The sequence below is a fragment of the Salmo salar genome, chromosome 20 (genome assembly GCF_965601325.2).
Source record: "Salmo salar chromosome 20, fSalSal1, whole genome shotgun sequence".
Classification (NCBI taxonomy): domain Eukaryota; kingdom Metazoa; phylum Chordata; class Actinopteri; order Salmoniformes; family Salmonidae; genus Salmo; species Salmo salar.
This window is the reverse complement of record NC_138310.1, coordinates 28,636,650-28,652,907: the sequence shown is the minus strand read 5'-3', so window position 1 is coordinate 28,652,907 and position 16,258 is coordinate 28,636,650. Positions and strand designations below refer to the sequence as shown.

The 16,258-nt window shown below is 44.5% G+C and overlaps 2 protein-coding genes across 6 annotated transcripts in view; both read right to left on the bottom strand.

Annotated features, from left to right (window-relative positions):
* Positions 1-56: 56 nt before the first annotated feature.
* aidb (AIDB protein) lies at positions 57-12,210 on the bottom strand. Of its 2 annotated transcripts, none has more exons than XM_014161098.3 (15): positions 12,124-12,210; positions 11,154-11,445; positions 10,822-11,045; positions 8,203-8,302; positions 7,908-8,025; positions 7,547-7,689; positions 7,200-7,349; positions 7,006-7,100; positions 6,828-6,927; positions 6,548-6,688; positions 6,221-6,313; positions 4,814-4,921; positions 980-1,148; positions 591-657; positions 57-334 (listed from the first exon to the last, which is right to left on the bottom strand). In XM_014161098.3, the coding sequence occupies exons 2-15, from the start codon at positions 11,415-11,417 to the stop codon at positions 220-222; spliced, it is 1,887 nt and encodes a 628-aa protein (XP_014016573.3). In that variant the 5' UTR covers positions 11,418-11,445; positions 12,124-12,210; the 3' UTR covers positions 57-219.
* A 615-nt stretch (positions 12,211-12,825) lies between these two features.
* The window catches only part of LOC106580304 (ATPase MORC2A), a 29,144-nt gene continuing 25,711 nt past the window's right edge, over positions 12,826-16,258 (bottom strand). For 3 of the 4 annotated variants that reach the window (XM_014161161.3, XM_014161164.3, XM_014161163.3), the window contains 4 exons: positions 15,370-15,543; positions 15,159-15,252; positions 14,812-15,000; positions 12,826-14,715 (listed from right to left, as the gene is read on the bottom strand). In XM_014161161.3, the coding sequence (XP_014016636.1) occupies positions 14,647-14,715; positions 14,812-15,000; positions 15,159-15,252; positions 15,370-15,543 (526 nt within the window). In that variant the 3' untranslated portion in view covers positions 12,826-14,646. The other variant, XM_082966328.1, reaches the window with a different exon arrangement.

Below are 16,258 nucleotides of genomic sequence, written 5' to 3'. Positions count from 1 at the left end.
GTGTGTGCGACCCACTTGACAGCTGCAGTCTCAGATCAAACAGAAATCAGTCTGGGTGGTGAGTGAGTGCTCTCCATCAGAAAATCTTTATTTTAACACAGGTCAGGAAATAGCATGCAGTCATACATAATAGGTTAATCACGAAGTACCCTTTCTTACATAGACTACATCGCCTTGAGAACATGAATATTGCCTGCCCCCCCCCAACCCCACACCCCCTCAGTCTCTGGTTGACTCTTCATAGACCAGCGCAGCATCCAGGGGCGGAGTCTTCATGTTGTAGCATCCTATGGCCGCCTTACTTACCACTGGACACAAGTCCTGCTCACACCACCTGTAACACACACATACAGTCACAGATACACACATTTACTGTTAGCACTATTAGCCTACAAGTAATAAGGACTAGGGCAGGGCTCTCCAACCCTGTTCCTGGAGAGCTACCGTCCTGTAGGTTTTCGCTCCAACCCTAATCTAGCACACCCGATTCTAATAATTAGCTGGAGTGAAAACCTAGAGGGTAGCTTTCCAGGAACAGGGTTGGAGAGCCCTGGACTATGGACTAGTTGTGGGGACGGATGCGTGTTTACCGCAGAGCAGCATAGGCATCAGATTGAGAGGCTCCCACCCATGAGGCGTGGTCAATGAGCAGAGCCCCTGAAACACACACACACACACACACACACACACACACACACACACACACACACACACACACACACACACACACACACACACACACACACAGATGGGGTCACAATACATCCTCAGGGCAAGCCAACTCTGGCAATGGTTAACTGAGAAAGGTGACGGGCTATACAGTAAGTGTTACTCCTGTTATGCCAATGCTCAGTCAAATCGAATTGTATTTGTCACATGCGCCGAAAACAACAGGTGTAAACTTTACCGTGAAATGCTTGCTTACGGGCCCTTCCCAATGATGTAGAGTAAAAAATATCAAATAAAAAGTGTGTAGTACCCATATAAATGCGTGCCAAACTGTATGCCAGGTCTCGTGCTGCCAGCTCCATAAAGCCAGGTGGTTTGAGAGCAGCGGCCTGCAGGAACTCTCTCAGACCAGAGAGAGCGCTGTCTACTGATCTCACAGCCACAGACAGTGAGGGGAGGGAGGCTGCTGCTAGCAGGGACTGGGAAATGAGTGGGAGGGAGAGACGCAGATAGAGGGAGAAAGTCTGAATTTGTATAGCAATCAACAGAGGTTGTAGGGTTTTTTTCTTTTTTTAATAGTAACAGTCTTTCATGCCTGCCATTCAATGTTGGTGCAAGGAGGATGATGATAGATTAAGGCTGTGGAAACTAACTAAATATCCCAAATGTAAATCTTAACTGTCTAAGTCTATCAACAAAAACTAAGCTCAGTAAAAATATATACAGCACCAGTCAAAAGTTTGGATACACCTACTCATTCAAAAGTTTTTCTTTATTTTTAGTATTTCCTACATAGAATAATAGTGAAGACATCAAAACTATGAAATAACACACATGGAATCATGTAGTAACCAAAAAAGTGTTAAACAAATCAAAATATATTTTATATTTGTGATTATTCAAAGTAGCCACCCTTTGCCTTGATGACAGCTTTGCACACTCTTGGCATTTTCTCAACCAGCTTCATGAGGTAGTCACCTGCAATGCATTTCAATTAACAGGAGTGCCTTGTTAAAAGTTAATTTGTGGAATTTCTTGCCTTCTTAATGCGTTTGAGCCAATCAGTTGTGTTGTGACAAGGTAGGGGTGGTATACAGAAGATAGCCCAATTTGGTAAAAGACCAGGTCCATATTATGGCAAGAACAGCTCAAATAAGCAAAGAGAAACGACAGTCCATCATTACTTTAAGACATGAAGGTCAGTCAATCGGGAAAATTTCAAGAACTTTTAAAGTTTCTTCTAGTGCAGTCGCAAAAACCATCAAGCGCTATGATGAAACTGGCTCTCATGAGGACCGCCACAGGAAAGGAAGACCCAGAGTTACCTCTGCTGCAGAGGATAAGTTCATTAGAGTTACCAACCTCAGAAATTGCAGCCCAAATAAATGCTTCAGAGTTCAAATATCAGACACATCAACATCAACTGTTCAGAGGAGACTGCGTGAATCGGGCCTTCATGGTCAAATTGCTTCAAATAAAACACTTCTAAAGGACACCAGTAAGAAGAATAGACTTTCTTGGGCCAAGAAACACAAGCAATGGACATTAGACCAGTTGAAATCTGTCCTTTGGTCTGATGAGTCCAAATTTGAGATTTTTGGTTCCAACTGCTGTGTCTTTGTGAGACGCAGAGTAGGTGAACGGATGATCTCCGCATGTTTGGTTCCCACCATGAAGCATGGAGGTGGTGGTGTGGGGGTGCTTTGATGGTGACACTGGCTGTGATTTATTTAGAATTCAATGCACAATTAACCAGCGTGGCTACCACAGCATTCTGCAGTGATACGCCATCCCATCTGGTTTGTGCTTAATGGGACTATCATTTGTTTTTCAACTGGACAATGACCCAACAAACCTCCAGGCTGTGTTAGGGCTATTTGATCAAGAAGGAGAGTGATGGTGTGCTGCATCAGATGACCTGTCCTCCACAATCACCCGACCTCAACCCAATTGAGATGGTTTGGGATGAGTTGGACAGCAGAGTGAAGGAAAAACAGCCAACAAGTGGTCAGCATATGTGGGAAATCCTACAAGATGGTTAGAAAAGCATTCCAGGTGAAGTAAGTGTTTGAAGTATGCTATTTACACAGAGAGCTGCCAAAGACCTAGCCTTCTTAGAGAAGCTGTGGTCCTTAGCAGCTAGACCAGAGTGTCCATTATTTTCATTGTTGTTTCGTTCATCAAGCTGTCATCAAGGAAAAGGGTGGCTATTTGATGAAACTCAAAAATAAAATATATTTTGATTTGTTTAACACTTTTTTTGGTTACTACATGATTCCATATGTGTTATTTCATAGTTTTGATGTCTTCACTATTACTCTACAATGTAGAAAATAGGGAAAAATGCTGGAAAATGCTGTCATACACATCGATCCAGAGCATCCCAAACATACTCAATGGGTAACATGTCTGGAGATTATACAGGCCATGGAATAACTGGGACATTTACAGCTTCCAGGAATTGTGACATGGGGCTGTGCATTATCATGCTGAAACATGAGGTGATGGTAGTGGATGAATGGCACAACAATGGGCCTCAGGATCTCGTCACGGTATCTCTATGCATTCAAATGATCATCAATAAAATGCAATTGTGTTCGTTGTCCGTAGTTTATGCTTGCCCATACCATAATCCCAACTTGGGGCACTCTGTTCACAATGTTGACATCAGCAAACGCTTGCCCTCACAACGTCATACACGCCGTCAGCCATCTGCCCGTTACAGTTGAAACCACGATTAATCCGTGAAGAGCACATTTCTCCAGCATGCCAGTGGCCATCGAAGGTGAGCATTTGCCCACTGAAGTCGGTTATGACGCCGAACTGCAGTCAGGTCAAGACCCTGGTGAGGACGACGTACACGCAGATGAGCTTCCCTCAGACGGTTTCTGACAGTTTGTGCAGAAATTCTTTAGTTGTGCAAACTCACAGTTTCATCAGCTGTCTGAGTGGCTGGTCTCAGATGATCCCGCAAGTGAAGAAGCCCGATGTGGAGGTCCTGGGCTGGCGTGGTTACACGTGGTCTGCGGTTGTGAGGCCAAATTCTTGGAAACAACGTTGGAGGCAGCTTATGGTAGAGAATTCTTATGAACATTCAATTCTCTGGCAAGAGCTCTGGTGGACATTCCTGCAGTCAGCATGCCAATTGCACGCTCCCTCAAAACTTGAGACATCTGTGGCATTGTGTTGTGTGACAAAACTGTACATTTTAGAGTGGCCTTTTATTGTCCCCAGCACAAAGTGCACCTGTGTAATGATAATGCTGTTTAACCAGCTTCTTGATATGCCACACCTGTCAGGTGGATGGATTATCTTAGCAAAGGAGAAATGCTCACTAACAGGGATGTAAACAACATTTTCGAGAAATAAGCTTTGTGTGACTATGGAACATTTCTCAGATCTTTTATTTCAGCTCATGAAACATGGGACCAACACTTCACATGCTGTGTTTAAATTTCTGTTCAGTGTAATCAGAATAATAAAAAAATCCCCATAAAAAACTGTCAGGTTAAGCTAGAGATATTTTGCTTTGCATTGGATGCATCTCAATCCACCGCTTCCACCGATGTCGTACTTCCTCGTGAAAGGTGAAAGGTGACAGAGCTAGAGCGGTGTTTGTCAGACCATGAGACATCCCAAAAATCTCACAAAATGGTCTGTTACGTCCCAACAGTTTGGGCTACACACTAACATGTTGGTGGTTCTGCTCTAGGATGCCTACAGGCCTGAAGATCCCCGGTACCAGTTGGAAAAATGAATGGAAGTATATATGGAGACCGTTTAGTGCCAAAAATAAGGGGTTAAATACATGTTTTCTGACCTTTCTTATATCTCTCAGATATAGGACAGACACTTCAGAACAAACTTCCTTTTGATATCTGTTGTTCCATGTAGTGAATCTGTTATTCAATGCTTTTGTATGGGCTAATAGCAGTAAGGCCAAATAAAAATGTTCATCATATAATAATTATACTTTTTTTATACTTCAATAGGTCTTAAAATTCTAAATCAAATAGCTAAATGATCCTTGGTATGACCTTCTTAAAACAATTCCAAATAGCTTAGTTCAACCCCCCCCCCCCCCCCCCCCCCGAACCCCCGGCTTAGACAAGGCTTAGTCAGTAGAGGGTTAAGGGACCCTGACCTGAGTGTGTGTGAAGTAGGCCTGCAGTACGAGGCCTGAGCTCCGAGAGACGCAGCGCAGAACATCCAGAGACAGAACATTAGTGGTCCCCTCCCAGATACTCAACACCTAGAAATAGAGAGTGAGAAAGAAGAGGTACTGTCAGGGCTGCATTACCGAATAGGAGCGAAGGGCATGTGACCTGGGCAGGGCTCTAAAATGAGCACTGTGTGACTAGGAAAAATATTTGAATTTTAAGGCTACGCTGTACCGATGTTAACGAGTGCCCTAGAGAAAAAAAAGTGTGCAGATGTGATAGCGTCTTGGTTGCACCATTACTACAGTGAAAACGGATTGCTTGTAGCCCAACCAGATCAAAAGATCTGACCCATATTACCTGAATTGCCAGGACCGCATTTTACATTCATAAACCATGTTGTAGGCAGTTCAAAAACTACTTGCGCGTGGTTAACCATTTGTTTGCACTTTGTTGAGTCAGGTTATCTCAAAGGGTTAGCTAGCTAACAACCTGGTAACTTTACCAGTATATCCAAACATTTTGGGGCACAGAAAGAAAGGAAAGGGGATAGCTTCTTCAGGAGATCAATGATCATAGCAATGAATGAATGACAAATCTCTTGCATGTCATCATCACAAACCTGACTTTTTTAAAGAGACAGTGTACAATTTTCTATGTAGTCCATATCAATAGGAAAACAGTGCTTTTACACAATGTAGAAACCTAATATTCCACAAATGACTTTGTAATTTCAAGGACAGGTATTCGTATCAACATCTTAGCTTAACTAATGTCTTTATAGTGTTAAATATTAGTTTATCGGGCACAACATGTGCTTCAAAAGTAGATTGAATTCATATAATCCCAATACAGTTTATATCTCAATAAAAAAAATTCTATCATATTTTCTGTGGCTTCTACATTTTATGTGGTGAGCACCAATTGGGAGCACCAGTGCTACCAATGACATATTTTAATTTAGAGCCCTGGCCCCGGGGCCCCCGACTTCCATGGGGCCCCCAACCAAAAATATGTTTTTTGGGGGGTTGGTTGTGTATGATAGAAACATGTGTAGAATTGCAGGATATTCACTTTCAAACTGCACAATTTTCTCTCAGCCTCATGGCACAAGGTGAACAATGGCATGAGATGAGCTATAAAACAATATAGTTTTTCTCTCTGACCCATGGCAAAAAGTGTTGAATTGCAGAAAATATGCACCCTGGAGGTCAGGGCCCCAAATGCAGTAGTCTGGACCTGGGTACTTTTGCACTACAAGTATTGCCACTCAATTGTTGTTGTTAAGTAACAGACTGAAAGTAACAAACTACTTCATCCATTAACAGCAACATAACTTTACTCCATTACATAACACAAAGTAAGTCTGTGTACATCATGTGACTACCTACCTGAGCATCTCTGAGCATTGCAGGTAGTCCCGTGTCCTCGATGTAGCCCTGCCCCCCGAAACTCTCCAGCCCCTCGGAAATCACAGCAATCGCCTGAGACACACAGGGATGGCACACACACACACACACACACACACACACACATCCTGCATCACCTCACACACACATCTCTAATGCCTTTATACAACAACAAAAATGATTAAATACACACACCAGTTTTTCACTGCCATCTGCCAGTATTAACCAATGTCTATGTACTGTTTTCTGGTGTAATGTAATTGGCTACCTGTTTGTCAACAAAAACAGAGTGTGTATGTCTGTGCGTACCTGTTTGCCAGTGTAGAGTTTAGCCACAGGTGTGAGCAGGCGAAGGAGGTGAGTCTCCAGCTGGGAGGCGTGGCCTGTCTCCTCTCGGCCAATCAGACGACAGACCTCCATCACCAGCAGGAACGCTCCTCGAGTCTCCACCTATAGGAGGAAGGTATTGAGGGGAGGGAGGGAAGAAGAGAAAAAGAGAGCTGAGGTGTGTGAAGACAAGGTGAAGACAAGTGGTAGGTTTAGGGGTTATAGTAGGGTATTCTATTTTACAACTTTATTTTCAGCTGACCTCCATCCTAGCGAGGGTCTGCATGTGAAGGGGATGGTCTCTTAGGAGCTTCCCAAAGGCAGAGCGACGTGTGGCGTAGTCACGAGCCAGCTGGAGTACCCTGCACACACCCACACACCATCAATACACACCCTTGACCGTCATTACGGCAGTGGGTAGTAGTGAATAGATGTCCTACCTCCTCATACCAGCCACAGCAGACACGCTGTTATGGATACGAGACACAGTCAGCATGTTGGCTATACACGCCACACCTCTCCCCTCTTCTGACAGCTGAGAAAGAAGGGAGGAATGTTAATGTCTGTGAGTGTGAGAGAGAGAGAGAGAGAGAGAGAGAGAGAGAGAGAGAGAGAGAGAGAGAGAGAATCTGACCCTGTGAGCAGGCAGGCCGTCCAGCAGCAGCTCGGCAGTGGGCATCTGTCTGGTTCCCAGTTTGTCCTTCAGTCTTTGGACCTCGATGCCCTGAACCATCCCCTGCTCATCACGCACTGCAGCATAGAACATAGACAGACCTCTACTGCCCTGAGACAGACACACACACACACACACACCAGTTAGGAGGAGGAAGACAGATGGGTGGGGGGGGTTTGAGGGGTCAGAGAATCAGGAATGAGGAGGTCAAGTAAGAGGTGAGGGGTCAGGGATTTGGTGTTAGTATGAGCAGAAGAGTAAGGAGTAAAGAATTGAAAAAATGAGGGCTGATGAACATTGAGTGGTACCGATGTGGTCTGTCCGTCTACGTCTGTGACTCTGGCCAGTGTGAGAGTCATGTCTGCATCTGTAGCCGAGGTGAACCACTTGAAACCTGACAGTCTGTATGTACCATCACTCTGAGGCAACGCTATGGTCTCTGTGCCATTGCCTAGACACACACACACACACACACACACACACACACACACACACACACACACACACACACACACACACACACACACACACACACACACACACACACACACACACACACACACACACACACACACACACACACAATACCATTATCATCAGTAGGCATGGAACCTATCATCATCTAATACAGTGTATGTAACCAACCAGAGAGAATACAGACACACTGACCTACATCAGATCCGCCCCTGCGTTCAGTCATCCACTGTCCAGACGTCCAGAAGTGCTCAGGGTTACGAGAGGTCAGGCGGCTGAAGGCGTCTGCTACTGGCCATGACACACCCAGAGACTAGGCATGCACACACAGACACGCAGACAAGTTTATGAATCAGAATATCACAAGTTGTAGTGGTTTTGTGTTTGTGTGGGTAACACAAATCAACAAATCATCAATTCCAACATGAGCAGTGATGACCATTAAAGTTAATTCAGACAGACAGACACACACAAACAAACATACACACACCTGTATAACCTTGGCAGCTCCATCAGTCATAGCCAGAGGACAGGTGTAGAGACCAGAGGAGGGAGAGTACAGATATAGCTTACACATCTGGTACACACGACTGGAACACACACACACACACACACACACACACACTTTATATTAGTACTAAACTCAGCAAAAAAGAAACGTCCCTTTTTCAGGACCCTGTCTTTCAAAGATAATTCGTAAAAATCCAAATAACTTCACATATCTTCATTGTAAAGGGTCTAAAACACTGTTTCCCATGCTTCCCATGCTCAATGAAACATAAACAATTAATGAACATGCACCTGGGGAACGGTTGTTAAGACACTAACAGCTTACAGATGGTAGGCAATTAAGTTATGAAAACTTAGGACACTAAAGAGGCCTTTCTACTGACTCTGAAAAACACCAAAGAAAGGTGTCTAGGGTCCCTGCTCATCTGCGTGAACGTGCCTTAGGCATGCTGCAAGGAGGCATGAGGACTGCAGATGTGGCCAGGGCAATAAATTGCAATGTCCGTACTGTGAGACGCCTAACACAGCGCTACATAGAGACAGGACGGACAGCTGACCGTCCTCGCAGTGGCAGACCACGTGCAACAACACCTGCACAGGATCGGTACATCCGTACGTCACACCTGCGGGACAGGTACAGGATGACAACAACAACTGCCCGAGTTACACCAGCAACGCACAATCCCTCCATCAGTGCTCAGACTGTCCGCAATAGGCTGAGAGAGGCTGGACTGAGGGCTTGTAGGCCTGTTGTAAGGCAGGTCCTCACCAGACATTACCGGCAACAACATCGCCTATGGGCACAAACCCACCGTTGCTGGACCAGACAGGACTGGCAAAAAGTGCTCTTCACTGACGAGTCACGGTTTTGTGTCACCAGGGGTGATGGTCGGATTTGCGTTTATCATCGAAGGAATGAGCGTTACACTGAGGCCTGTACTCTGGAGCGGGATCGATTTGGACGTGGAGGGTCTATCATGGTCTGGGGCAGTGTGTTACAGCATCATCGGACTGAGCTTGTTTTTATTGCAGGCAATCTCAACGCTGTGCGTTACAGGGAAGACATCCTCCTCCCTCATGTGGTACCCTTCCTGCAGGCTCATCCTGACATGACCCTCCAGCATGACAATGCCACCAGCCATACTGCTCGTTCTGTGTGTGATTTCCTGCAAGACAGGAATGTCAGTGTTCTGCCATGGCCAGTGAAGAGCCCGGATCTCAATCCCATTGAGCACGTCTGGGACCTGTTGGATCGGAGGGTGAGGGCTAGGGCCATTCCCCCCAGAAATGTCTGGGAACTTGCAGGTGCCTTGGTGGAAGAGTGGGGTAACATCTCACAGCAAGAACTGGCAAATCTGGTGCAGTCCGTGAGGAAGAGATGTACTGCAGTACTTAATACAGCTGGTGGCCACACCAGATACTGACTGTTACTTTTGATTTTCACCCCCCCTTTGTTCAGGGACACATTATTCCATTTCTGTTAGTTACATGTCTGTGGAACTTGTTCAGTTTATGTCTGTTGTTGAATCTTGTTATGTTCATAGAAATATTTACACATGTTAAGTTTGCTGAAAATAAACGCAGTTGACAGTAAGAGGACGTTTCTTTTTTTGCTGAGTTTATATTTAACCTTAGCTGACACATACTATTGGTGTATGAAATTCTAATAATGTCAAGTCACAAAATGCCAATGAGTTGTTTCTGAGATTACTGTCACTTGTGATGTTTTTATGTTCGCTGCGTGTTTGTCAGGTGAGTGTATATGTATTAGGGTTTAGGTAAGGATTCATTGTGTGTTTGCCAGGTGAGTGTATATGTATTAGGGTTTAGGTAAGGATTCAGTGTGTGTTTGTCAGGTGTGTGTATATGTATTAGGGTTTAGGTAAGGATTCATTGTGTGTTTGCCAGGTGAGTGTATATGTATTAGGGTTTAGGTAAGGATTCAGTGTGTGTTTGCCAGGTGAGTGTATATGTATTAGGGTTTAGGTAAGGATTCGGTGTGTGTTTGCCAGGTGAGTGTATATGTATTAGGGTTTAGGTAAGGATTCATTGTGTGTTTGCCAGGTGAGTGTATATGTATTAGGGTTTAGGTAAGGATTCAGTGTGTGTTTGTCAGGTGAGTGTATATGTATTAGGGTTTAGGTAAGGATTCGGTGTGTGTTTGCCAGGTGAGTGTATATGTATTAGGGTTTAGGTAAGGATTCATTGTGTGTTTGCCAGGTGAGTGTATATGTATTAGGGTTTAGGTAAGGATTCATTGTGTGTTTGTCAGGTGAGTGTATATGTATTAGGGTTTAGGTAAGGATTCATTGTGTGTTTGTCAGGTGAGTGTATATGTATTAGGGTTTAGGTAAGGATTCATTGTGTGTTTGCCAGGTGAGTGTATATGTATTAGGGTTTAGGTAAGGATTCGGTGTGTGTTTGCCAGGTGAGTGTATATGTATTAGGGTTTAGGTAAGGATTCAGTGTGTGTTTGCCAGGTGAGTGTATATGTATTAGGGTTTAGGTAAGGATTCGCTGCGTGTTTGTCAGGTGAGTGTATATGTATTAGGGTTTAGGTAAGGATTCAGTGTGTATGGTTCAGGTGTGTGTCTACCACCTCCACTCCCCGTAGCTCCTCTCGTATCCGATGGCAACCAGCCCCTCCTGTGCTGATAGGTCCTTCATGCGTTGCCAGGCAGGGGAAGTGACAATGCGGTCAACACGGCAACCCCAGGGGTCATAGGTCACCAACCGAGGGGGTGTGACCTCACACTCCCGACCCCACCCATCCACCTCACGCACCAATCGCTCCCCAAACACATGCAGGTCGGAATACACTGCCTGGGAACACACACACCATCATCATCGTCAGTGACTAAAAAGATAAAACATCATCGTCATAGTTTCAATCCATTCTGAAACATTATGGCATACACAGTACACACACACCTCACTGGGCAGGTGTCTCCTCAGGTATCCCTGTAGCAGAGCGTCCTCCAGGAAAGGGTTCTTCAGCATTGCCCTCTCCTGGAAGAACCCTCCAATCCCGGCCCGGGAGAACTCTGCCTGCTCCTCTGCTCCGGGGACATCTTGGGGAGGCCGAACCAGGACCTTCTGAACCATGCTCACAGAACTGCTGCGTGACAGCGGCCGATACAATCCGGTACACACCCGGTAACTGTGTCTAGCTACCTGTCGGTTCACAGCCATCATCCAGCAGCTCAGACTTCACGCCGCTGGCCTGAATATGATACAAAGTAAACTGATTTCTTCAAAACAGCAGCTGCATTTCTTTAGTTACATTAAAGGCCTACTCCTTGATTTGAAAAATAACAAACACCAGCCGTCACTTCTATAAAACTAGCTAGACATTATAAGTGATATTCACCAAGAATCAATTGATTTTTTAATATATATATATATATATATATATATATTAAAAAAATCATTTAAATGATCATATATAAAAAAATTCATTTAAATGATCATATATAAAAAATTCATTTAAATGATCATTAATATCTGTAAATATCAGTGGGCCTTTTAATAACAAATCACACGTATTTGCGGTAGGAAATATTATGGACTGCAGCTTTAATAATAGTCTACAAAAACGAATGAATGAAATTAACAGTCAACACCTCATGTCATGTGTGGTCAAAAATTATTTCAACATTTAGTTTAGTAATTCGAATAAAAAACGCTAAAAAAAAACATTATGCAATGCCAACGTGTGATCAGCTTGTGACTCAAAAGTGTGTCAAAGTTCAGGCACTGTAGCAACGGAGCAATCTATGGTGCACGGTAGTCTACCAATGGTTGTCAAACGTTTACAAAATATGTGGTTAGAAAAGCTTGAAGGAAAATGAATAAATATGCCTTACTTAACAATCCCTTCTGAAATTTTGTTTTTACACACCGTTCAGACTTCAACGAATCCCCTCCTACTTTTCTTCAAAATAATGGAGCAACCTCTGGTCTCGTTGTAAGTCTATCAACCTTCAAAATAAAAGTCTGGAACATCAGACTAGACAGCTGCTTTTCAGAAGATACACATAGCTTCTACAATGAAATAAATGACAACCCTATAGTAAAGATCTAGAACTCTCAGTTGAAAAACATCATATTCAGTGAAATACAAAGAATAACCAAAAACCAATAACCATGCATGCATGTGTGACCAACTCAGTGGCCTTGTGGTCAGTGTCCACCCTGAGATTGGAAGGTTGTGTGCTTGATCCCTGGCCGAGTCATACCAAAGACTGTTAAAATGAGAAAAGTAAGAGAGATAAAGAGATTTTTTAAATAAATGTATAAATTCGGGGGTAAGGCCGTGATAGACCAGTGTCTTAGGGGTGTACTTGTACATCAAGCTGCCTTACACTATAGGAACAGGAGATAGTAAGCTCATAGGGCAGGAGCCTATGCATGTGCGGTACATTATGTTGAATTCTGTGTGATATTTGTAGTAGATTTAGCAACTAACCATGCATGTGTGGTACATAATTACTTCTAAATATGCCTTTGTGTAGTTGTTTGGGAACCAAATTGATTATTTCTCCATATAGAGGTAACAAATACTGCATTCCCCCCCCCCCCAATGAGGACACACCAGACAAAATAACGTTCACCTTTTAATAAAATGTTTCCTTGACATGTTAAAAATACTTATTAGAAGAAACATGACCACTGAATAATATGAACAAAGAACTATAAACTCAGAATCCAGATAACTTTGAGAACTAAATGAAAACAGTGAACCGTCGGGTCACAATGGCAAGAGGAAACAATTGGGACATAATACGGTTGTACTGAGGAAACGTTATAGATAGTCGTACTGATAAAACCCAGTAAGTACTTCAGTCTTGAGGGCGTTGGGAGAACCAAACACCCTCAATAGGCTGGCTGGTAAATCTGACGACTACATTGTCAGAATAGGATAGGGTGGGGAGAGAGAGGAGGACAGGGTGGGGAGAGAGAGGTCAGGGTGGGGAAAGAGAGGACAGGGTGGGGATGGAGAGAGGAGGACAGGGTGGGGAGAGAGAGGAGGACAGGGTGGGGAGAGAGAGGACAGGGTGGGGGAGGACAGGGTGGGGAGAGAGGGGAGGACAGGGTGGGGAGAGAGAGGAGGACAGGGTGAGGAGAGAGAGGAGGACAGGGTGAGGAGAAGGAGGACAGGGTGAGGAGAGAGAGGACAGGGTGGGGAGAGAGAGGACAGGGTGGGGAGAGAGAGGACAGGGTGGGGAGAGAGAGGACAGGGTGGGGAGAGAGGACAGGGTGGGGAGAGAGAGGAGGGTAGGGTGGGGAGAGAGAGGAGGGTAGGGTGGGGAGAGAGAGGAGGGTAGGGTGGGAGAGATAGGAAGGTAGGATGGGGAGAGAGGAGGGAAGGGTGGGAGAGGAGAGTAGGATGGGGAGAGGAGGGAAGGTTTGGGAGAGAGGAGGGTAGGATGGGGAGAGGAGGGTAGGTTTGGGAGAGAGGAGGGTAGGATGGGGAGAGAGCAGGGTATGAGAAAGAAGGTTGAAAGCAACTAGGAAATACTGATTTGATTTATCAACACTGGGATAATGGATGAAACTTAATGCTTTAACATGCTTTAAAAGGCTAGAGCAGAGTGATAGCAGCTAACATCAAATATGGGATTCAATGGAACTGGATTTGCATCTGACTGACTGGTGGTAATAAAGGGGTTGTGGGTCAGGATTAGAGGTCAGGACGTTATCCGATTATTGGTTTATGATTAATTTCATTTCTCTCCACCTGATCACAGATCAATATGGAGAATACATATGAATCTTCACTGCTCCATGGTTTAGTTCACCATCAGACCCTCTTCTGAAATCACACAAACGCCTGTCATCTACATCACAGGAACTTTGATCGGGGATGCTTGGTGACATACTCAGACTGGCGTGTGTGTGTGTGTGTGTGTGTGTGTGTTTGTGCAGTATCTGATTACCACCTACAGATTGATGACAGTTCAGTTCTACAGTCAATCAGGACTGGTTGGCTTAACCTACAGTAGCTTAACATAACTTGTATATAACATACATTGTTGATATATAAAAGGACTAAATCAAAACACACGTCCATTATGAGAACATGCTAATGCTTACTAAATAGGAACAGAAAGAGAAACAGAAAAACATATACTGCAGTTTTATAAAAACAAACTCAGGGACCAAACAGCAACAGCACCAGTTCAGGCAGCAGCTGCCTCTCCTCTCCTCCATCTGTAGATCTAACAGAAGACGGAGTAGACTGTGTAGAGAGGGGCGGGCAGGCCTCATGGAGGGGGTTATGGGTAAAGGGCGTCTGTAGAGGAGCTACAGAGCTACAGTACGTTGGGAAGGCCGGACGGACCAGAGTTCTGAGAATCAGATGGGGTGGTGCTGTCTGAGTCAGGCACCGGGTGGAGAGACATACTCTCTGTCTGTCTCCTCTCTAGTCCCCCTTGGTCAGCAGGTCTTCTATGTAGGCATCCAGTTCATCGTCTGTGTTTATGTCAATGTCCTACAGAAGGGAAGGAGAGACATTAGTATTCAGTGTGTGTTATCTCGTATCTTTTCTGTAGCAAAGCTTCGATGTTGGTGTGTGTTTGTGTCTTACCTCCTGTACTTTCTGCAGCAGTTGTACAATGTTTGTTCGTAGTTTCTGTAGCTTTTCGTCTGCCTCCCTGAGTTTGGTCTCAGCGCTGCTACTCTTTTCCTCCACAGCTTTGGCTCTGGCATCAGCTCTGCTCTGGTACGAGTTACACAAAGACTGGAGACCCAGCTCATACTGCTGGAAATACTCTTTCTGCAGAAACACATGCACACAGGTCAGATACATACACAGACATTGCTCTGGTATGAATTACATGATATGACTGTCTACAATGACTGCAGCAGGCTAGACTCCAGGGTCGGACTCGAGAAGACATGGGTTAGAGGTCAGGAGTTAAAGGTCAGTCTCACCATAGGGAAGGCCACTAGCTCCTCTGCAGTCATGCTGTTGACATCTTCCTTCGGGATCCGGAAATCAGGAGGGAAGAAATAACGCAGCACTGTCCTGAAGAGATCACACACCAACAATTATAGCTATGACATCCCCTTTGAAAAAAGGGAATTAGAGGCCAAAATCCAACAGTTCTGACTCAATGACAGAGCATTGGGTGATCATGGTTACCTCATCATGGTGACCAGGTTGTCAGTCACCTCTCGACTGGTTCCTGGTTGGGTGGTGTCAGGTTCCATGGGGGGGGGGCCTTTCTCAGTCCCCTCCCCTTGCTGTGTGTCAGGGGTCTGGGAGAGGGGAGAGGGCGGTCGCATCAACCTCACCTCCTCACTGCCTTTGAAAACCCTAATAACAACAACAATACATTATATACCAACAACAACCTCACCTCCTCACTGCCTTTGAAAACCCTAATAACAACAACAATAAATTATATACTAACAACAACCTCACCTCCTCACTGCCTTTGAAAACCCTAATAACAACAACAATACATTATATACTAACAACAACCTCACCTCCTCACTGCCTTTGAAAACCATAACAACAACAACAATACATTATATACCAACAACAACCTCACCTCCTCACTGCCTTTGAATACCCTAATAACAACAACAATACATTATATACCAACAACAACCTCTATACATCAATGATGTCGCTCTTGCTGCTGGTGATTCTCTGATCCACCTCTACGCAGACGATACCATTCTGTATACTTCTGGCCCTTTGGACACTGTGTTAACTAACCTCCAGACAAGCTTCAATGCCATTCAACTCTCCTTCTGTGGCCTCCAACTGCTCTTAAATACAAGTAAAACTAAATGCATGCTCTTCAACCGATCGCTGCCCACACCTGCCCATTATCACTACTCTGGACGGTTCTGACTTAGAATATGTGGACAACTTCAAATACCTAGGTGTCTGGTTAGACTGTAAACTCTCCTTACAGACTCACATTAAGCATCTCCAATCCAAAATTAAATCTAGAATCGGCATCCTATTTCGCAATAAAGCATCCTTCACTCATGCTGCCAAACATACCCTCGTAAAACTG